General features: G+C 50.8%; 9 protein-coding genes across 9 annotated transcripts; 5 read left to right on the top strand and 4 right to left on the bottom strand.

The window, feature by feature from the left end:
• Window positions 1-224: 224 nt before the first annotated feature.
• On the top strand, window positions 225-1,493 carry ddiA (putative DNA damage-inducible v-SNARE binding protein Ddi1; the record flags this gene model as incomplete). The annotated part of the gene is made up of 2 exons (XM_043294923.1): window positions 225-765; window positions 817-1,493. The coding sequence occupies 2 exons, from the start codon at window positions 225-227 to the stop codon at window positions 1,491-1,493; spliced, it is 1,218 nt and encodes a 405-aa protein (XP_043150858.1).
• A 496-nt stretch (window positions 1,494-1,989) lies between these two features.
• Window positions 1,990-2,619, bottom strand: Aud_010079 (EXPERA domain-containing protein; the record flags this gene model as incomplete). The annotated part of the gene is made up of 3 exons (XM_043294922.1): window positions 1,990-2,060; window positions 2,126-2,473; window positions 2,526-2,619. The coding sequence occupies 3 exons, from the start codon at window positions 2,617-2,619 to the stop codon at window positions 1,990-1,992; spliced, it is 513 nt and encodes a 170-aa protein (XP_043150857.1).
• A 4,230-nt stretch (window positions 2,620-6,849) lies between these two features.
• Aud_010078 (TauD/TfdA dioxygenase family protein) lies at window positions 6,850-8,093 on the top strand (the record flags this gene model as incomplete). The annotated part of the gene is made up of 3 exons (XM_043294921.1): window positions 6,850-7,532; window positions 7,588-7,922; window positions 7,981-8,093. The coding sequence occupies 3 exons, from the start codon at window positions 6,850-6,852 to the stop codon at window positions 8,091-8,093; spliced, it is 1,131 nt and encodes a 376-aa protein (XP_043150856.1).
• A 611-nt stretch (window positions 8,094-8,704) lies between these two features.
• Window positions 8,705-12,996, bottom strand: Aud_010077 (putative non-repetitive nucleoporin; the record flags this gene model as incomplete). Its single annotated transcript, XM_043294920.1, has 5 exons — window positions 8,705-9,313; window positions 9,369-9,998; window positions 10,054-10,142; window positions 10,192-12,654; window positions 12,714-12,996. The coding sequence occupies 5 exons, from the start codon at window positions 12,994-12,996 to the stop codon at window positions 8,705-8,707; spliced, it is 4,074 nt and encodes a 1,357-aa protein (XP_043150855.1).
• A 476-nt stretch (window positions 12,997-13,472) lies between these two features.
• On the top strand, window positions 13,473-14,078 carry Aud_010076 (uncharacterized protein; the record flags this gene model as incomplete). The annotated part of the gene is made up of 2 exons (XM_043294919.1): window positions 13,473-13,615; window positions 13,673-14,078. The coding sequence occupies 2 exons, from the start codon at window positions 13,473-13,475 to the stop codon at window positions 14,076-14,078; spliced, it is 549 nt and encodes a 182-aa protein (XP_043150854.1).
• Window positions 14,079-14,373: 295 nt separating this feature from the next.
• Window positions 14,374-15,278, bottom strand: Aud_010075 (reversal of tor2 lethality; the record flags this gene model as incomplete). Its single annotated transcript, XM_043294918.1, has 4 exons — window positions 14,374-14,676; window positions 14,729-14,907; window positions 14,970-15,084; window positions 15,165-15,278. 4 exons carry the CDS (start codon window positions 15,276-15,278, stop codon window positions 14,374-14,376), a joined length of 711 nt encoding a protein of 236 aa, XP_043150853.1.
• A 354-nt stretch (window positions 15,279-15,632) lies between these two features.
• Aud_010074 (5-formyltetrahydrofolate cyclo-ligase) lies at window positions 15,633-16,482 on the top strand (the record flags this gene model as incomplete). The annotated part of the gene is made up of 3 exons (XM_043294917.1): window positions 15,633-15,729; window positions 15,890-16,297; window positions 16,361-16,482. The coding sequence occupies 3 exons, from the start codon at window positions 15,633-15,635 to the stop codon at window positions 16,480-16,482; spliced, it is 627 nt and encodes a 208-aa protein (XP_043150852.1).
• Window positions 16,483-16,641: 159 nt separating this feature from the next.
• On the bottom strand, window positions 16,642-17,054 carry Aud_010073 (small nuclear ribonucleoprotein E; the record flags this gene model as incomplete). The annotated part of the gene is made up of 3 exons (XM_043294916.1): window positions 16,642-16,694; window positions 16,766-16,856; window positions 16,911-17,054. The coding sequence occupies 3 exons, from the start codon at window positions 17,052-17,054 to the stop codon at window positions 16,642-16,644; spliced, it is 288 nt and encodes a 95-aa protein (XP_043150851.1).
• A 458-nt stretch (window positions 17,055-17,512) lies between these two features.
• Window positions 17,513-20,906, top strand: Aud_010072 (nuclear import receptor MTR10; the record flags this gene model as incomplete). The annotated part of the gene is made up of 8 exons (XM_043294915.1): window positions 17,513-17,644; window positions 17,718-17,810; window positions 17,873-18,145; window positions 18,252-18,342; window positions 18,409-19,689; window positions 19,751-20,176; window positions 20,231-20,761; window positions 20,818-20,906. The coding sequence occupies 8 exons, from the start codon at window positions 17,513-17,515 to the stop codon at window positions 20,904-20,906; spliced, it is 2,916 nt and encodes a 971-aa protein (XP_043150850.1).
• Between the last annotated feature and the right edge of the window lie 230 nt (window positions 20,907-21,136).

Raw genomic sequence — 21,136 nt, 5'->3', positions numbered from 1 at the left:
GACGTATCATTATCTGACTGGGCTCGCGATCAAGCTAAGAAGCTTTCCCCGCACCGCACGCCTTCCAACACAATGTGAGTCAGTCGGGCTGAACCTGGACCCCAGTGGGCCTTGCCTCGTCTGTTGCTAACAGATTCTCTTCTACGCTCAGGCGCATCACTGTCAGCGTTATTCGACCGGACCAGGCCGACTCTGACATCATCTCCCTCGAAGTCGGCGGGGATATGACGGTCGAGCTTCTAAAGGCTATCGTTGAGAGCGAAACATCCATACCCACAAATACTCAGCGCCTCGTATATAACAACCAACTACTTGGAAATGATGCACAGACTTTGGAGCAGATCGGTATTGGGGAAGGGGACATGCTAGGCGTTCACGTTGCAATGCGGAGCCCTCAGGTGCCTGCTCGCAGTGTAGGAGGCGGCCCTAGTGCAGCGGCTCAGCAGAACCTTCAGCGGCGGCAAGCTATGACTCCCGACCCCGAGACAATCCGACTGCATATCCTAGGTGACCCTCGCGTGCGAGAGGCTGTCCGACGGCAGAACCCCGAGCTGGCAGATGCTGCCAACGACGCGCAGCGGTTCCGCGATGTCCTAATGGCACAACAACGCCGGGAGGCACAAATGGAAGCAGAAAAGGAGGCGCGCATCGCCATGTTGAATGCCGATCCTTTCAATCCGGAGAATCAGAGGGAGATTGAGGAGATCATTCGACAGAATGCAGTGACCGAAAATCTTCACACTGCCATGGAGCATCATCCCGAATGTAAGTAGGAGCGGATCTGAGGCTAGCTATCAAAGACTAACGAGAGCACAGCATTTGGCCGCGTGACAATGCTGTACATTCCTGTTGAGGTCAACGGCCACAAGGTCAATGCGTTTGTCGATTCCGGAGCGCAAGTCACCATCATGTCTCCCGAGTGTGCGACCGCATGCAACATAATGCGACTGGTGGACCGGCGGTATGGGGGGATTGCAAAGGGTGTGGGAACGGCAACCATTCTGGGTCGGGTGCACTCCGCGCAGATCAAGATTGGAAGCATGTTTTTGCCCTGCTCCTTCACCGTGATGGAAGGGAAACACATCGATCTACTCCTTGGGTTGGATATGTTGAAGCGACATCAGGCGTGCATTGACCTGAAGAAGGGTGCCCTGGTCATCCAAGATGAAGCCGTGCCTTTCCTCGGTGAGGCCGATATCCCCAAGGAGCTGCAGGAAGGCTTTGAGGACGAACCTATCGTCAAGGGTGCCGACGGCGCTGAAGTCGGCGCTCGAACCGGTGCGGTCACACACCAGGCCAGCGGGCCTGGCACGTCAGCGGCTGCTCCGTCATCATCGACACCTAGGATCAACATCCGCCCGGCGCCGTCGTCCCGTTGGCCGCAGGACTCGATTGCGAAAATCACTGAGCTCGGATTCACTCGGGAGGAGGCCGTTCGGGCATTGGATGCAGCCAATGGGGACCTTGATGGAGCGATTGGATTTTTGATTTGACATGTGATATCACCCGCAGGCCACTTTGGAACACGACATACTATGCATCTATACCGGGATCATCCGACTCCTAGACCGTTATCTCGAAAAATCGCAACCGACTTTGGTCCGTCTAGACCTCTGCACCTGCTTTTGAGGAGAGGTCTATGCCCTTGCTTGCGTGTGACACATACCTTGGTAGTGTTCTAGACTTTCGACAACCGAGCGACGATACCACAGATGTCCAAGTTATGTTGTGGCAGTTTTGTAAGATAGAGGTCATGAAACGTTGCTGCAGTGAAATACACATCTATGCCGCGAACGCATATTGTAGAATATTCGACACATTCTCGATTATTAAGCTCGAAAATCGAAACACCAGCCATGTAAGCAATGTATTATATTTCTAGCGAGCTCACAAACAACAGCAGCAAACATTCCAACCAATTTCATAGGGTATCAAATGGTAACAGTTTCATTAAACAACCCGCTATGCAGCACACCATCCACAAAAAGCCTACGCCAGCTTCTTCTTCCCCAACAGCCTCCCCCTCAGCCTAAAGACCATATCCAGCGCCATGAACGCCCCTAGATAGACACACGTCAGTCCCGCAATCAGAAAATCATACACAGAGTAGAATAGAATACTATACCTAAAGCAACATAAGGCCCATAAAGCATTGTAATACTCCTCTTCTGCGCGACCGTGCGATCCGCCCAGCTCCACACCTCCACCAGACAGGCCAGACTCGTCACAAAGGCCTGCACGCCAAACGCAAGCAGATGGACGGGAACCATGGGGTTATCGCGTATCAAAGCGGGGATGGCCCAGATGCTCAGCGGGGCGTGGTAGAAGACCTCCATGGCGATGAACGCGGTGAACCAGGGGGGAGGGGGCTGGGCGAAGAACTTGTCTTGGTAGGAGGCGATGTAGAAGGCGCGGATTTGGTGCGCGAGGTTTGTTTGGAGAGCTGTCGGGAGGAGGGGAACGGCGTCGACCACTGCGCCTGCAATTAGCTGGATTTATATGTATTTGAGTGTGGCTTCACTTACTGAAGATGGTGGGGATGTGGATGATGAAGAAGATGAGATAGAGGAGGTCGCGTTTCCGGCTCCAAATGGAGGCGGAGGGGGGTGGGGATGGCATGGTGATTCTATTCTATCGAGATTCACTGCGAAATGGATATCCTGAAGCAGTTGAGCGACAGATGATATGTTGGAGCTCTACAGTAAGTCGCGACTACGCAGCGTCGAGAATATGATCCAGACACCGGAACCACGCGCGGTCATGTGACCTCCTCCGCAAAAGCAAGCTATGTACCAACCCGCCGTTCGTGAGTCCCGAAGTGAGTCCCGAAGGGCTGGGTTGGAATATTCCAGAGAGGTTCGTATTGAGAGGGAGTGTTCCGAGGATAGTACGGAGTAGCTAGGGAGATAATTGCTTTTTCGACTGCACGCTCTCAGACTCCAAAGTAAACACTAAGCAGAAGTTAAGCTTAGCTACCGCGGATCGTGTCCTACTATGGTACGGATACACACTACACAGTCGGGTACCTTAGATTTAGCCCACCTGCTCCGTCCCAGTAGTACTTAGTATCCGGACATGCTCCGTCCATGGTTCGAGAAGAGATCGCTGTTTTTGCTTTTTCTGTTTTCTGTCTCTATATCAACGTCTGTCGTTCTTTTCTGCCTTAAGAAATACAGACGTCAATTCCGGAGGACTTCGTAGCCCAAACTCCAAACAGCGATCTGCTGCGATCAGCACTTGTCTTGATGATCCTTTGACCCTGGCCGTTTGACCGAGCAGAGGGAGTCACAGACGGCTCTCACCGCAATTCTGAGACTGAGCATTTGTCATCGACGGACAAAGAGTCAACTTCCAAGTCGTCGCGTCGTCTCCTTTTGGCGGAGCGAGACTGACGATGGACGACAGATGTTCACGCTCGTCCAGCAGACCTCGTCATCTTCAATTACGATGATTCGCTCTCTTCAGCCCATTATGCGAAGGATACATTTTACTGTTTACAGTCTCCTGTCCTGTCACTGTCGGTTTGTATGCATTGAAGGATCAAGCATATGATCGAGGCAATTTCCTCGACGTTATTACTTACTAGCTCCTAATTTAGTCAATGTTCCATAATTTACGATTTAGACCGGCCGATCCTGGTCGAAATATTCATCGTGCATTGGCTATCTACGCAGACCAAAGTGACAAACATTGCAGGTTAGGTTAGCACACCGTTAGCGTCAGCCCACGCCCTTCCGGCTTTAATCTATCGCACACAAAAGCCAGCTAGTCGGTCTCCAGGGGACCTTGAAGTTGAAACGTGAGACGGCGAGCCCCCCGGATGTTTGGGGCGAAACTTTGGGCGTCGGGATTCGACAATCCACACTCCTTTTTTGCCCAAAATTAGATAGAGAGTGCAATATACGAAGACACGCGACATGGTAATAATTTATAAAAACAAACGAATCCTTCCAGTGGAAATTGGGCCACACCGGCCCGGCTGGCGTCACGATTGCCATTCATTGACCATATCCGGATATCGTTTCGTAAGAGCAAACCGACTACGAAGTACTATCAGGGGTTAGAGGTTAAGAAGTTCAAAAGCTGAACGGCGTTGTCGTCGACTCGTCACGCCATGTGCGATCCTTGGGACCTGAGACTCGATCTATTCGATCTCATCCAGTAGGTCTTACATCACTGGCGTAAGTACGGGGCTATCAGTACCAACAGAAACAGAATGAATTCAGGCAATCCGGCAGAAGTACAGAGTACAAATGAGTGAATTATCTTGCCGGTCTCGTTTGCAACCGGGTGCGGATATTCTGATGCGGACTGCAGATTGCATGAGACTTCATGCTTCTGCTACAGGCTACAGCTACAGGGACGTACATTATCATCGCTCGTATCTCTGCTGTCTATCTCTTGAGGACGGAAATCCACCTTAGACTCGTAAGGCGTCGTGTCCAAAGTTCGACGGCCAAATGCCACGATGCCATGTGGGGAACTATGATAAACCACGGGCGTTGAGTTACGTTCCCGAAAAGAAACAGAAGGGTAAGTCTTGGCTTAGAACAAGCGTAGGTGGGACTGATTCATAGGCGGGTTGGAAAATGGGAATATTCTACGCTGTCATGATGCGATGCATCAGTCCATCTGTTATGTTACCAAGCAGAAAAAGTTCCGTTACGCCGCCCGTTCAAACTGAGAGTGGGACGCTGGGGAATCCCGAAAGCGAGTGTTCCATCCAGTTCCAAGTTCTGGTCCACATGGTCTTGAATCTCAGAATGGAGCTGGTGGTCGGGGAAGATGGAATAGCTTCCCAATCCTGGTCCCCTCCGTTTCTAGTCTGAGACTCAGGCTTTGAGAGCGACGACAAGGCCCAAGGAACATGCATGCCTTAGGCAGTCAGGTTAGGCTTAGGCGACGGCGATTCGGCCCAATACTAGGCCAGAGCAAAGAAAATCAATCAACCAAATCAGCTAATGCGCATAGTTCAGCCGAAATTTAGCGATCAAGACGAGTTTATCCAGGGGTTCTCATCACTCAATGAAAGAGTGATAGACACTCCGCAATAATGTAAGCCAAGTCGGCTGCATCACATCGAGAGCATCTTGCCTTATCAGCAGCAGTAATAAAAACCCACCACTCACGATGCACAGTCAAATTGCCGTAGACAAGTTCTAGTCTGCGAACTAAATCACGGTAGTGGTACGAGCAATAGCCGGGGTTACTCACTACTCCCGCAGTACTGAGAACTGTGCTAAATTCTCGGTCATCTGTATCCGTATCGGGCCCTAGCCTAGGTTCTAGCAAGTGATGCAAGGAGTATGCAAGATAGCAGAGCTCTGCTACCGAGCTGCAGCTGCTGCTACTACGACTAGAGTCAACGGCTCCGTTCCTTGGCTGGTTTTGTCCTCCGTACTTCGTATGCTGCGACAGGGTCCACCCGGTTTCTATCGACTGCGTTATCACTGATGGGATTTCTGCATTATGAGCAGATTAAGCGGTGAAACGGCATCAGAAGCGAATAGACTACCCCATTGAGTAGTACAGCTATCTACAGAGTACAGAGGACAGAGGACAAATTGAGACAGAGCCAATTTCCCGGAACTTGACGGGAGCAGGGCATGGTTACTGTAGATGGTTAGGTGGGAATCTACCGTCGAACATACCCGTTAGTATTCCACGATACCTAGGCTAGCTCCTGGGGGCTTGGGTTAGGGCCGAGGAGCTAGTTTCCTTCATTACAGAGTATAATATTTGACAAGGATAATATTGATTAGTATTATAATATCCTTGTCGGAACATGATTCTAACAATATAATACAGAAACAAAGAACCAATCATCATTACAAGCAGTCACATCTGCTCGAGGTGGTGCAAAGCTATGGGAGGACTCTCCAACGGGCCCCCAGTAATGAGAATGAGGATGTCAGTAAGGATAGACTTGGAGCCAGATGGACCCTTTCCTGGGCCCTTGACCGCTTTTTTCTTTTTTCTTTCTTCTTTCTTCGCTTTTCTGGTCTGAACTTTGAATTTGGAACTCTTGAAGTATGAAGTTCTTTGGGCTTGTCGCTGCCCCTCTATAGACTAACTCTCCCCCTTTATGGCGATTATCCTGCATCTCAAGACTCAGGACAAAAGACTGAGAGTAACTGCATGAACATGCAACCTAATTGAATTATTATCTGATTTCTTTTGAATTCAATTAATCTGGTTACAAGTCCCCGGCCCGGAGATGAAAGGGAAATAATGAGTTTCCTAGTCTATCTAGTCTAGTCACGGCCCTTTTTGCGACGCACACCATTGCAACGAGATCATTGGCGCCATGGCGACGATGTCATCCACTTGGCTAAAACATTGGAATTAGATTATTTCGATTTACCTTTGATATCTTGCTCGGCTTGCTTTATGTATGCAAGTATGTCGGTATGTGCGTTCGTACTTACTGTGTCTTTATCGCCAGATGACGACTTGGTGGAGGCGGACGCTATTACTGACTCCGTATGATACTTGGTACTTGATTAAGATTATCATTTCTGTTTTATATTTTTATCTTTCTTGATATTTTATGTTTTTGTTTTATCTATCATCGGCAGAGTTCTCTATTTATTCCATTGCCGTCCTCGCCTCGACATCTAGACTTTTCTTTTCTTTTTCCTCTGCAGCATCAGACCTCGCCTTTGAGTATATACTCAAGAAGCCTCACAAGGTCTTCTTCACCAGCTGAAAGAACAAGATTCTTCCTGCGTGACCATTTCATCTTGGCTTCTGTTTCATCTTCATGAATAAAAGTTTCGCTTGACGGGGCCATTTTCAGCATTGTCCTATCTAAAATTTCCTGTCCATCATCCCATTCTCCGTTCAATCATGCCTGCTTCAGCCCCCGTCACACCACCCAGCAAACCACAAGCTGTCAATCCTCACGAGGAAGAGATCCCCATCAGCTACGACATCAACATCCCCTATGTCGATGTTACCAAGGAATCCACCTCACGTACCAGATACCCAGAGTACCTCCCCACATGGGACAAGATCTGGTTTGATCCTCTGCCGCCCTTCAAATACGAGGATCCTGCCCTGCGCGTGAAAGACAAGAGCAAGCGCAACCTGCTCACCCCCGGTGTCAAAGTCACGCACATCCAGCCCCAGATCGGGAGTGTCGTGGAAGGCGTGCAGCTGAGCCAGCTCTCCGACGCCGCCAAGGACGAGCTGGCCCTGCTAGTCTCGGAGCGCAAGGTCGTCGCCTTCCCTGCGCAGGATCTCATCGACGCCGGCCCAGACAAGCTGGAGCAGTTCATGCGCCATTTTGGGAAACCAAACTACCAGCCCGTGTCCGGGACGGTGCGCAATCACCCCGGATTCCATATCATCCACCGCGACGGCAACCGTCAGGAAATCGCGCGCTTCCTCGAGCAGCGTACCACCACCACCCTCTGGCATCAGGACGTGAGCTATGAGATCCAGCCGCCGGGCTACGTCATGCTGGGCCTCCTCGAAGGGCCCGAAGTAGGCGGCGACACCGTCTTCGCAGCGACAGACTTGGCCTACAAGTAGGTCCCCCCGTTCTCTCCTTCTTTCTAATCGAAAACTGACCGAGTCGTCTAGACGCCTCTCCCCAACATTCACCTCCTTCCTCGACGGCCTGCGCGCCGTGCACTCCTCCGCCAAAATGATCAACCACACCCGGCTCACCGGCGGGCTCGTCCGCAAGGACCCCGTGGATACCGTCCACCCTCTCGTCCGCATCCACCCCGTCACCGGCGAGAAATGCCTCTTCATCAACGGCGAGTTCATCACCCGCATCCAGGGCCTCAAGGAACCCGAGCAGCGCTACCTCATCGACTTCCTAATGCAGCACGTCATGACCGGCCATGACTTCCAGGCCCGCGTGCGCTGGCAGCCAAAGACGATCGTCATTTTTGATAATCGCTGCACGATCCGTATGTCCAATCCCCCTGTCCTCACTCTAGCTTAAGTATTGTCTGCTGACGATCACAGACTCCGCAATAGTCGACTACCTCGATGACGACTACGGCGCTAAACTCAGACATATCTTCCGGCTGTGTGCGCTGGGCGAAAAGCCTATCCCTGTTTATGATCAGTTCGAATAAGCCACAGACATCTCTTGCTCATCGCGATCGCAAAAAATCGCAGGGGGTAGATTACCCACTGTCCAGGCCATTTCCTTGTTTCGGGTTCTTGTTCTTCCCTGATACAGATACCTCGGTTCGGCTCGTGGATTCGGTTGTTTATAGACGGTATGCGTGTTAGTTATTTGGTCGGGATTCTTAGACTGGTCTTTTTCGTTTCATTCTCATTCAGGCTTGTGATTTAGATAGACTTGTTCGACTTGCTGGTTTGTGTTGGCGTTGCTTTTAGCGTGTGGTGCTTGAAAGTAGCTTACTTTATTTACCCTCGATGATTGTCGGTAGATAATCCTAATGAACTATGATATGACTTCATTTTGGACAGTCTAAGGTTTCTAAAAATAGATACCGAGTATGGTCTTCGACTGCTGTTCAATTTGTTCAAAAAGAGATGCATTGACAATGGCAAAACTATGACTTGCCTTTTTCATACCAAGAGCCTCCGATGCCGTCTCGCAGTGGAAGTGCAAAATAAGGAAACAAGATAACGCCATATGCTCACAGTAACTCAAAAGGACATGCATAAAACAGCTACCATATCGCGATTGTACACTAGCATAAACCCCATTGACTCATTACCGCAGAATTTCTGCAATCCGCGTGCGCAGCTCATGCGCAGCTTGCATCTGCTCGGGCGCAATCCCGCCCTGTTGCAACAGCAGAAGCGTCTCCGAGATACGCTCCGCGACTGCGTCGCTTCCGAACACGATCCCGCCCAGCCGGACTGTCTCGTGGTACCACACTTCGATCAGGTACAGCAAATCCTTGGCAATGAATTTCCGGTTCGATCCGTGGAAGGGCGCCTCGTCAGTGTAATACATCGCTTCCAGCACGGCGTAGATCGTTTCGTGCGCCACCCCCAGGTCCAGGAACAGATCAACAATCCACGTCGGCGGGCCGACATCACGCTGGTGCTCGAGTGCATACCGTTCAAGCATCGGTAGGAGGTCCTTGATTGGGAAGACGGTCTCGGACATGCGCAAACGGCTGCCAAGACTGCGCACCTTCTCAATCACAGCTTCGTATGGTTGTGGTTCCCCCTTTGCGAGTGTCTCATCATGCAGGTCTTGGAACAAGTGTTGCCACGTCGACCTGATATCAGCTGAATTGCGATAGTCCGCAAGGTAGAAGATCTGAAGGCAAATGTCGTAATAGCTAGCAGGATCGGCGTACTGATTGAACAGCTGTAACAAAAATTAGTATCGCTTCCGAATGCATGGCGCTGGAACTGGAACGTACAGTACTGATGTCCATGATGGGACCGTCCACCTCTTTCAGAACCTCTGTTCGGCGCTCGGGTGCGATGCGGGTGTCATCCTTCAGGCGCTGCAACAGATCGTCCTGGATATTGGCAATATCGATGAGATTTGAAATGTCCTGAACGAGGCGCTGCCGGGACTGCCGGCCCACATCAGGAGTAAAAATTGAGGCGTTCGCCCGGGCGCGGCCCAGGTATTCAATCCTGCGAGCAAGAGGCAAAGCAAAGGCACTCTGTGCAAGGTGGTATTGAACATTGGCGGCTTCGTAGAACCGCTGCGACTGGGCAAAATACCTCCAGAGCAGGTCCGCATGAGCGAGGTCATCGGCTGACTTGCGCTCGAGGTATGTGACCACAAACGGAGAGTTGTTCTGCAACAAACGATCGCTCCACCCCTGCTCGAGGTACCAGTCATACAAGCTCGTCAAGAACACTTCGTCTGTCGAATCCGAGATCACGCCATATGCCTCATTCTTGCGTTTGGAAATGATTGTGAGTTGCCCATCAACCACACCCGGATCATGCGCTGCAAGATTGTCAACGGCGATGATGACCTTGAATATCAAATCATAACATTGCTTCCTGAAGTAAAAGTAATCGCGTCGAGAATCCTGTGGCTGCGGATTAGCAAGCCGCCTAATAATGGATATCACAATGGATCCCTACATCTTCAGGACGGCCGTCCACAATCCATGACAGTGCCATGTTAGCCTTGTCGGAACGAGCCGCGACGTTGAGAGCCAGTTGGATGGCGCCTAAATGTTGTTAGTCTTTGTCATCAATGATTGAGGCGTTAAGCCCTACCTGCAAAGAACTGATTGGAGATGTAGCTCTCGATCGCCGAGACCAAGTAATCCATGGGAAGGCTGTCAGACACTTGTTGGAACAGATGGAGACTTTCATTCAGCAGATTCCGGCCGATTTCCGAGTTGGCCCCTGCTTCGGTCGCTCTCTTCAACAACTCTTGAGCCTTAAAAATAACCACATCCTCGGCACTGCAGAAGCTCCCACACCGTCGCCTGAGGGCGTCAGCCACAGTCTCAACGTTGGAGCCCTTAGCAATGTTTCGGTTCACAATCCCCTTCACCAGTTCTTTTGCGATGTCATGACCCTTGCTGGTGCTGAAAAGCTCTTCAAACGTGAGCTTGAGGAAGCGCTGCTTCGACTCGTCCGGCAAAGTTGCAACAATCTCATCGACACGCTCGTCGAACAGCACCAGGACGAATGAAATACCTTCAATGGTGTGTGAAACCAACTGAACCAGCGAATGCAGCGCTCTGTGTTCGGCTTGTAGCGCCGTTTCTTCTTGCTTTGTCGACACACGGGCCAAGGCTTCAGGACCGCTCAATCCCTCAATGAAACTCTTATTCGTCTTGAAGAAATCTTGCAGAGCAGACAGGTCACGCTGTACACTCTGCAGCTTCGTTGTCGCCACAGATGCAGAGATCGTCTGTGCACCATTGGGGCCGCTGCCGACCCTTGCGATTTCCTTCTTCCAAATCGACCGTAGTAGTCTTGACATATAGAGAGCGATTCCCGCATGCCTGGGCGATAGGATAACGGTGTCGATGGCTGGCGTGGAGCTGTCTGCGACCGCGTTCTCATTCACGGTCGGCCGGCCTCCGTACTCGATGAACACTTTACGCGCGAACTCCAAAACATCGGGATCATTGATCTGAGTCAGGCGTGAATCCGTAGAGACCTCGACTCCTTGTCCACACGCGACTGCAAGCGCCGTCGCAAGAGTCTCGCTCCGGCCATACGTGCGAATGAAGTTCTTGACCTCGCCCTCGAGCCCCTCATCACCGCCACTACCACCACCCCGAACCAATGCAGCAAACATGTCAACGAGTCGCCGGCGGCGAATCACATGAATGCCGGTGTTGGTCAAAATCGCGATCTCGGCCGCAGCGCTGTCAAACTGAACGGCAAGCTCGTTGCCGAATCCTCCTGGGGTCAAGGCAGCCGCGCTAGGCGCGGAGCAGAGGCCAACATCCTCCGCCCTGCTACCCAGGGAGAGCCAGATGCCTGTCTCGGCTGCCTTTCCAGGGATGACATTCTCTTGAGAGCGAGCAACTCGACCAGAGTCGGGAGAAGAGATGAAAAGTATGTCGGTCTTCTGCGTGGGATCCTTGCAGGTGAAGCAGAAAAAATACCCCGGCGGGTATCGAACGGTGAACCTGGTAGGATTGAGAGAATGTATGGGAACCCTAGATGCTCCGGAGGTCTGGAACCGTGGCTGACCCAGCTCCACCGGCGTAGAAGGAGGGTTGTCGAAAGGTGGAGTCTTCACATGATGCGCCTGCATGCTTGTCGGCGCATTCGTGCCATTTGGGGCAGGCGACCAGCTATAAGAGGCCGTCGCACTGAGATAGATACGGTAGCCGGTTGCGGTTGTGGCCATTAGATGATATCTCGAGGCCTCAGCGGCTGGTATAGGGCTAATGGACACAATTGGAACTTTCGGGTTGAGAGTCTCATTGGACGCAATGATGTGCCCAATGTTCGCGTATATGTCCATGGCTGGTTTGGTAATAGCCAAAGCCAAAGTACCGTCTGGTTTCATGTGGAAAACTCTAATGGTCGAAGATGACGACAGAGTGTAGAGAAGTCTCCTTGTGTCGTCAATCTCCATCTGTTCCACCGTCTCAGTGGTCTTCTGGGTGAAACTCAGACTGGGCGTGAAAGCCGAGATGCGCGAGCTGGTATGGTTAACTTTGGCGCATCTACCTTGAAACCACCGTTCCTCCTGTTGATATGTGAGCTCATAGACATCGTTGTCCGTAGAGCCGCCGAAGAAGATACGACCTGTCGCATCCGACGAGGCGATGACATGGATATCCAAGCCACGAATAGAGGCCGACATGCCGGTCTGATACAAGCTGACTTGTCGCGCACCCCCCGGCGTTGTTTCACAACCCATTCCCAGCAAGATGACCTCGGCAGTCGTTGATATAACAAGAAGGTGGGTAACTGAAGGTAGGAACACTCCGGCGCGAGGCTTTGCCAGCTTGACGGCATTGATACTGTTGGGCTGGTCTTCAAACCCGACCAGTTGGGGATTCGGATGCGTATAGTCCCAGATGTAGAGCGCGTTGTCAATAGCAACCCAGGCGTGATTCAACTCGGCGAAGAGACCCATACTCGTGGAAACCTGTGCTCGGTTATACTGATCAAAGATCTGATCGGGGATATTATACATCTTCACTTTCTGAAAGGGCGCCCATGACGGCGAGGTGGGGATGTCGTAATCGGAAGAAAACCCTTCTGTGAAGGAACTGTCAGCCAGACCGAAAGACGAACCAAGGCGATCAACATTTCCTTACGAGACAGGTAGCTATCAAGGTCGGGATACCGAGATTCCTGGACGAGCGTATCGTTTACTGTGCTTGCAGCACGCTCCTCAATGCTCAGCGTTTGGCTCTGGGACTTCGATGCGGCCGGAGGAAGCTTCGGAAGAGAAGCTGGCGAAGTTCTCTCTGCTGGGGCAGGAGCTGGCGTGGGAGATATGAGCGACGTGTTCGATACATTCTTAGGCGCGGGAGTCTGGAAGAAAGCTCCGGGGAGATGTTTTTGAGGAGTCAGAGTCGGAAGATTGGGGTATGACATGGCTTTGTGCTGTCGCCGTCAACGGCTTTGGGAGAATATGTCGCGCTCCTCGGTGTGGTACTTCGTTCGGCGTGGTAAAGGTCAGGGAAGAACGAGTTTAGAGGAAAAGAGAGGGGACCAAGCATAAGCAAGTAACTAGACACCCTAGCAGATCAGGATTAGCATCAAAGAGTTGTTGGTTCTCATCAAATTATTATTATTATTGTATTGAGAGCCAATTGAGACAACGACAAAAAGCAGGTAACTGGCAGAATGGGAACTTCACAGCAGAAGAGAAACAAAATTGTGCACGGACCAGACAAGATCAACAGCCCCAAGCAGCTTTCCGCCTTTTCTGTGTTCCCCGACAATGATTTCATTCCAAGTCCTCAATAAACATTGTTAGGCTCCACCCATGAAATTGTGATTTATTCTAATCTTCCTTTGCTCTTACTTCTGGTCAATTCGATCAATTACTTGCGCTTCAGGACGAAAGGATGTTCAGAACTTTGAGGTCGACCAGTCGGCTGAACCTGAGTCCGGTGCGATGGAATTCGACTGCCAGCCCAGCTTCGCCGCCCTTAATGGCCAAAATTAGATCTGATCTCAAGGTTGCCATGAGGGCGAAGGATACGGCTAGGTATTTCTCAAGCTAGTTTCGAAAATCCATGTCCGATGTTAACTGAAATGCGTCCAGATTGAATGTCCTTCGCGCGCTGATCTCGGAAACAAATAACTCCGCAAAGACCTCATCGCCGATTCAGACAGACTTGCAATTGCTGTCGCTCATTCGGAAGCGCGCGGCTGCTGCCAAGGAGGCAGCAAAACAATTCGCAGACGCCGATCGGCCCGATTTGAAGGAGAAGGAAGATGCACAGGTCACAATCCTGGAGGAATATGCCGGCCAAGTGGAGACCATGACCCTGGACGACATCAAGACGATTGTGTCGCAGGAACTCTTGAAGATGAAGGCAGCCGGCAAGAAGGTCGAGGTCGGCGGTCTACTCAAGTCTCTCTTTGCTCCTGGCGGCGCCCTGGATGGTAAGCCTGCAGAGAGAGCAGAAGTTGCAAAGATCGCCAAGGAGGCCGTCGCTTCCGCTTGAGAAGAAATGATGTATCATAGAACCCCTTGTATTATGATGTGAACGAGATATTAGACTTTTCTTTCTTTCTTCTATTATCCTGCACTCAGGACCTGCCTTGGGACGCGGAACAGTGGAAGAGTTACTAATGACACGTTTGAGCCAGTCTCTGGGAAGAGGACCTCCAACGCCAAGTGACGTGCAAGAATCTTCATTGCAGCATATGGCGATTTTGGGTACATCAAGATCTCGAACACCAATGCGCCCAAGATGCGAATGCATGATGCACCTGAAAGAACCATTGCAGTCTAGAAAGTCAAGAATAAATCAAAGCAATTCCTCCCATAGCAGTCATCAGAATACCAAACCATAGCCATCTGTCTGGGTTGATGATGTGATCGCTCCGCATCAGAGTGTTCACGCCTACAGGAGACCCTATATCTCGGGCAATATGGCGCTTGCTCTTGCCCGTCTCCGAGCTGACCGGGTTTAAGGTGGTCGTGGGTAACATCTGAGGAGGTTTAAAAATAAGATACATTGGAGGCATTGGGGCCTCGTCGAATGCCTTGAGATCCAAACGTTTGACATGATGGTATGAGTCTATGGAGACCGTAAATGACTACTGACAGTTAGCAACGTTATCAGAGGGATGCGACAGGTCCTCAGTGTACACTAAAAGTCTCGGTCTGGTTGAATCTTGTGTACATGCCCACGTCCTTTGAGCATGGATCGGACACCAACTGGCGGCCGTCGACCGCTATTGGAGTCAGCTGGATGGATCCATCTGGCATCACAGCATATTTGCCATGCTGCCAGAACATGACACCTTTAGGACAGGAAGGCGTTGTGGCTGGTGAATACAAGTAATGTCAGAAAACAGCCTCCGACGAGAAAGCGTGGGGAGCAACTGACGGTTGGCAACGGCACGGTAGTACGCCTGTTCATAGTATCCATCTGCAGTAAATGAATACGAAATGCCAGTGAGACTTGGTTCGAGCAGTTTGTCGTCGATCGGATCGTAGAAATCCTGCAAGATACAGCGAGACGTTAGAGATTGATGCAGACCACTCGGAAATATCAGCAACTGTGCGCCTGCAGCGAGCCTACCGGGCCTGTCACAACACTGCGAGACTTAGTTGTCCACGTCCCAACCAGATCGGCAACACTACTGGCCCTGACAACCGCGACGAGGAAGTTGAGCAGCAAGTATCCGACAATCATCTTTCAGCGTATCGAAGCGAGAGCCTAGCAGCGTCAGGTAGCGCGATGTGTAGCAAGATGAGGAACAACCCGTGAAGGGAGGCCATGTTGGGCGACAACTTGCCCTTCATTGCAGTGAAGGAGGTAAGCCATGACTGGTATGTAGAATTACCTGGCCCTGTCGATCCAACCATGCGGATACTCCACATAACAATGTGCCAAGACGTGGTGACCGGGAATATCGGAGAATACCTAAGGCCAAATCGCATCGACGGAATATTGAACAAATCCATGCGCTTATTGAACAACATTGATCACGTCTTGGAGTGTTCGAAGAATGCGCATTGATATCATACTCTGCCAGCCGTAGCAATAATGATGGCTTCCGGTCTACAGACAGCTAAAAGGGACCTCCGCAAGAAGATCCGTGATGTTCTTCAGAAAACCCCCAATGAGTCAATCATTCATCAATGTCAGACATTCTTTTATCGCCAACACGTCAACAGTGAGCTAACTAAGCATAGCCAGAGTTGCTGTGGATAAGCTATTCTCTCTCACTGAGTATCAAAATGCCAAGAGGATCGGTGTCTACCTGTCCATGCCTTCAGGGGAACTTTCAACTACGGCCATAGTCCAAGACGCCTTGACTCACGGCAAAGAGGTATTCGTGCCGTATATCCATAGCATAGACTCGCCACCTTCGACGCAGAAAAAGACCTCCATCATGGACATGTTGGCTCTGCAGTCTATGGAAGAATTCAAATCTCTTGAACCTGATAAGTGGGGGATACCATCGCTTACCAAGGCCCAGGTTGAGAACAAGAGAAACTGTTTTGGGACAATTGGTGTCTCCCCAAAGACGGTGGAGGATGCTACGCAGAGATTCGACGGGCTTGATTTGATAATCATGCCTGGAATGGCTTTCGATCAAGGGTTCCGAAGACTTGGTCATGGTAAAGGTTACTATGATCATTTCTTGACGAGATACTCGAAAAAGGTAGCCGACAGTAAGACGACAACATCAAAAATGCCTTTACTCGGTGAGGAGCAGCCGCATCCGAAACCCGAAACTCCCGTAAAGTGACCTTACTAATTCCATATAGTTGCCCTTTCCCTCAAAGAGCAAATGCTTCCCTTGACAGAGGAAATACCCGTTGCGGATCACGACTGGCCAGTAGACATGCTCATTGTCGGCGACGGCCGCTTTCTTGTTCGCCAACCCTGATATAACCACTCCGAGAAAGAGTCTTCACGCAAGCAAAGAACCCGTCTATTCAATTATGCATAAAACTGTCCTTCAGCGGCAAATCGTAAAGTAAACGGCTGTGTAGAAATCGAAGCTGCCGTAGATGAATAGAACCTTTTTCCTCCTTTCGTGGTAAAATCACTGGACGGCCTGGATGAGAGACACATTGTCGCCCTTGAGCAGAATTTGACCTGTGATGAATGCGCGTGTTAGCAACACCACTCACTTGCGATATCAAGTAGTCAGTGGCAGCAGTTCATACCCAGGCTTCTCCGCTTCTCCTCATCAGTCTTTGTAGCCATTCTCACTTCCACCGCATCATCAATGACCAAGTTCATGAACTCATCGAATCCCTGGCGCATGTTGTTAGCTTGATAACTTGTTGCAAGGAAAGAAAAGGGTCATACTCTAATCTTTCCCTCTATCCGGAATGCCAACTGCTCGTAGAGCCAAATAGAAACCGTCGTTCGTTGTTGCAGAAGCTTGAAGATGAAGTGAATTGGCGCAAGCAGCGTCTTGCGAGCACCTCCACCGCCTGCTCGGCCGGACATGATGGACACGCGACGTGGAAGATTGTTAAAAGAACGTAGCTGGCACTGAAACCGACTGGGCGCCGTTCGATGGTGTCGTTGTTAATTGTAGAATTTGTGTTGAGGCTCTGTCCGTGGTGGTGGTTATCAGGCAAAGCTAAGCTGGTTGAAGGAGGTTCCTTCACCCACACGTTTTCTTTTGGCCGCCTTGGGGACGATTGCGGCTCACCAACTTTTCCGTTTAAGTTTCTCGTCACCACATCCCACTTTCCCTACTACGTAAGGACGGTTGCCAGATCTATCAGTCCACCACATTTATTAAATACCGGTGCTTGGAGCCCTCGTTTCATCTCTCATCTAATGCTCATTTAATGAGTGTACATGACATTTTCCTATAATTTTTGAGCCTTTCCGGCCGGATTGACCCCTCCGCTTCCGTCTCCTATACACTAGATCAAAACATCCCACCTTTGTCGACCATGGCCAGTAAGGAAGGGGCCGCAGGACAGGCCTTTGGTCCTGTCCTCGCAGCAGTCGCTACAATGCAAGGAAACGTATCACGAAGTGAGAAGACACATGCTCATGAGTTCCTTGAAAAGTTCCAGAAGTCCGTAAGTTGAACCCCTCGATCGCACCCCACACGGTTTCACAGAATTTCTGCCTGACACTTGATATTCTATCTAGATCGAGGCTTGGAGTATCACCCATGAGCTATTACAGTCGCCGGATGTCCCTGTTGAAGCAAAGTTGTTCGCAGCGACCACACTGAAGGGAAAGGTGCAGCAACATATGCCATGGTCGTCAGGAAATGTGCTGCTTAGAAATGCTGACCTTAATAGATCATATTTGATTTAGATCAACTACCGACGGATTCTGTAGTTGCTTTGAGAGACTCTGTGCTGAACCTCCTCGTGGCTTATGCGTCAGGTCCACGACCGATACAGACACAGCTCTGCGTGTGTTTGGCGAGCCTTGCCATTCAGATGACCGAGTGGAAAGATGTCCTTGCTACCGTCGGGTCGGTTCTAGGAAGCAGCGCCGGCGACTGTGTCCTAGAATTTCTTAAAATCCTACCCGAGGAAGTGACGGAAGGTCGCAAAATCAATCTCAGTGTACGTTCCGGCAGAACCAACGTCTCACCACTCATAATCCAGTCTCAACGAATCGGCACAATCCACCCTCAGTGGAACAGACTCTAATGCTGGTGTATCTTTCTAGGAAGAGGATCTTTTGACGCGGACCAAGGAGTTGTTGGAAGACAATGCAGAGCAGGTGATGCATCTACTGATCCAATATGCCCAGTCATCCGGTAAGTACACATCTGTCATTCTTAAGGCTCTATATACTAATCCGTGCCCACTTCGTCCGCATTTAGCAACAGCATCGACCAACCCACGTCTCTTGGACTGTATAACCTCTTGGATGCGTGAGATCCCGGCCGCGAAAATTGTTGAATCGCCTTTGATGGATGTCATTCTGAAAGCGTTGGACAACGATGTCTCCTTTGAATCCGCTGTTGATAGCATGTGCACCCTCTACAGGGATACGCGAGAAGTCGATGAATCGGTGTCAATCATTCAGGCTTTATATCCACGGTTATTGGCTCTGCGTCCGAAGATCGCGGAATTCGCCGAGGCAGAAGATACAGATGCGTTCAAGGGTATCACCAGGCTTTTTGCAGAGGCCGGTGAGGCTTGGGTCGTGATGATTGCCCGGCTACCTTCCGAGTTCCGCGGCCTGGTGGAAGCGGTTCTTGAATGCTGCGCCCGAGACTGGGAGCATGACGCAGTTTCTCTTACTTTCGTCTTCTGGTACGAGCTGAAGCAATATGTCACACTCGAGCGATACGGAGACGCGCGTGTCGCTTTCACTGATGTATTCTCAAAGCTGGTGGACATCATGGTCAACCATCTTGAATACCCCCGTCCCGAAGAGGGCGAAACCGATCTATTCGGTGGTGATCGGGAACAGGAAGAGAAATTCCGTCATTACCGGCACTCCATGGGCGATGTACTCAAGGATTGCTGCGCCGTCATCGGTGTTACTGAGTGCTTGTCAAAGGCGAACGCGTTGATTCAACAGTGGGTCTCCAAGTACGCATCTCAAGCGAGCGACCAACATGTTCCTCACTGGCAGGAGCTTGAGGCACCGCTTTTCAGTTTGCGGGCTATGGGCCGCATGGTCGATCCCGAGGAAAGTACAGTCCTTTCGCAGATTATTCCATTGATTGTTCAAATACCCAATCAGGAGAAGGTGCGATTTCAGGCTATCATGGCTCTCGCACGTTACACGGAATGGACCGCTCAACATCCCGAAACCCTGGAAGCACAACTCAACTATGTCATCTCTGGTTTCCAGCATAATTCTCCCGAGGTCGTGCAGGCTGCCGCATTAGCATTCAAGTACTTGGGTACAGACTGTCAGAAGCTACTGGGAGGGCATATTCCGCAGCTTCACTCCTTCTATGAATCGGTCATCGATAAGTTGAAGCCAGCCAGCCAGGAAGAAGTCACTGAGGGCGTTGCTGCTGTTGTTGCTGTACAACCTCTTGACAAGATCTACGAAACTATGAAGTTGTTTTGTGATCCCATAATGGCACGGATCATGAATTTGGCGAACAATGCAAGCGATGAGCAAGGCCAGCGCGCTGTTGCCGGTACGTTTGACTTGCATTTTTCACATATTGTGGGAGCAATAGCTGACCAATCCCTATGCAGATCACTTACAATTGATCACAATCTTTGTGCAAGTTGTTAACCCTTATGTTGGCCCGAACGAAGACAACCCGGCCGTCAAGTATTGCGGCGAGATTCTGCCGATTATGACGACGATTGTTATGAACTTCACTTCGTCCACTCCCATATTGGAGCGTGTCTGCCGGTGCTGGCGGTATATGATCATCTCGTACCGAATTGCGATGATTCCTCTATTGCCCACGCTGGCCCAGAGCATTGCCAACGGATTCGAGGCTTCGCGGGAAGGATGTTTCTTATGGGCCACCGATGCTGTTGTACGCGAGTTTGCTGAAGGGGCCGAGTTCGTCGACCGGTCGACAAGCAATGCTGTCTTCCAGTTCTACGAACAACAGGCAGTTGCTTTTCTACGGATCCTGAATGAGCTGCCACCAGAGAACCTGCCCGATGGTAAGCTCTATTCGTCTGGTAAGATTTTGTCATAGGTACGCTAACTTTGTCCAGTCATCGAGGACTTTTACCGTCTTTCTTCGGACGCTGTCCGGTTCTACCCCAAAGAGTGCATCACCTCGTCCCTCGCAGTGCCTATTTTCTCTGCGGCGCTCAGCGCCCTTACCCTCCAGCAGATTGATCCCCTCATTGCGACACTGCATTATTACCATGATTTATTCAGCTTCGCTTTCGAAAAGCCCGCCGTCTCGAGGTTCACCAGCTCCGACGGGGATTCGTACACGAATCCACCTGAGGTCAGAGAGGCTGTCAAGCAGTTGATCCTTGCCCAAGGTCAAGTTCTTACCCAGAGGATTCTGACTGGAATGATGTTCACATTCCCTGGGGACTGCTTCGCGGACGCTTCGGGAGTTATGATGACTCTCTTTGACTTGGTGCCCCAAGAAGCTGGGGCATGGTTGCAGTCCACGCTCCAGATGCTCCCGGCCGGGACCATGAAGCCAGGGGAGGCAGAGCGGCTGTTGAAAGGCATCGCGGACAAAGTGCAAACCGGGGAAATCCGGAAAATCAGATCTCTTCTACAAGGTAGGACCAAGCCTGGCCGTTCCACAGTCTCTATTACGACTAACAGCATCTTACAGACTTTACCCACTCATATCGCCGACGAAACGTGGCACCTCGCGAGGGCTTAGGCCGGTTGGAGGCTACTCGATTCCGCTTCAGCGGATAGAATTGAGACCAGAACTTCTGACTGAGCATTTCCAAGTGAGAAGTTTGTGAGCGGGGACACATTGTAGACAATCCTCATCATCCACCTTCGCTCAGCCTCTTGGCAAAATGTCCTCTGAGTGGTCGCCACGGCGACTGTATGCGTCATGGGAGCAGGTAAGGGTCTATGGAGGATTTCATGCTTTACAATCCAACCCATTATGTTCTTCCCGGCAACCATACACAATCTGC

The sequence above is a fragment of the Aspergillus udagawae genome, assembly GCF_001078395.1.
Source record: "Aspergillus udagawae IFM 46973 DNA, scaffold_8, whole genome shotgun sequence".
NCBI classification, from domain to species: Eukaryota; Fungi; Ascomycota; class Eurotiomycetes; order Eurotiales; family Aspergillaceae; genus Aspergillus; species Aspergillus udagawae.
This window is presented reverse-complemented; position numbering and strand designations above follow the sequence as displayed.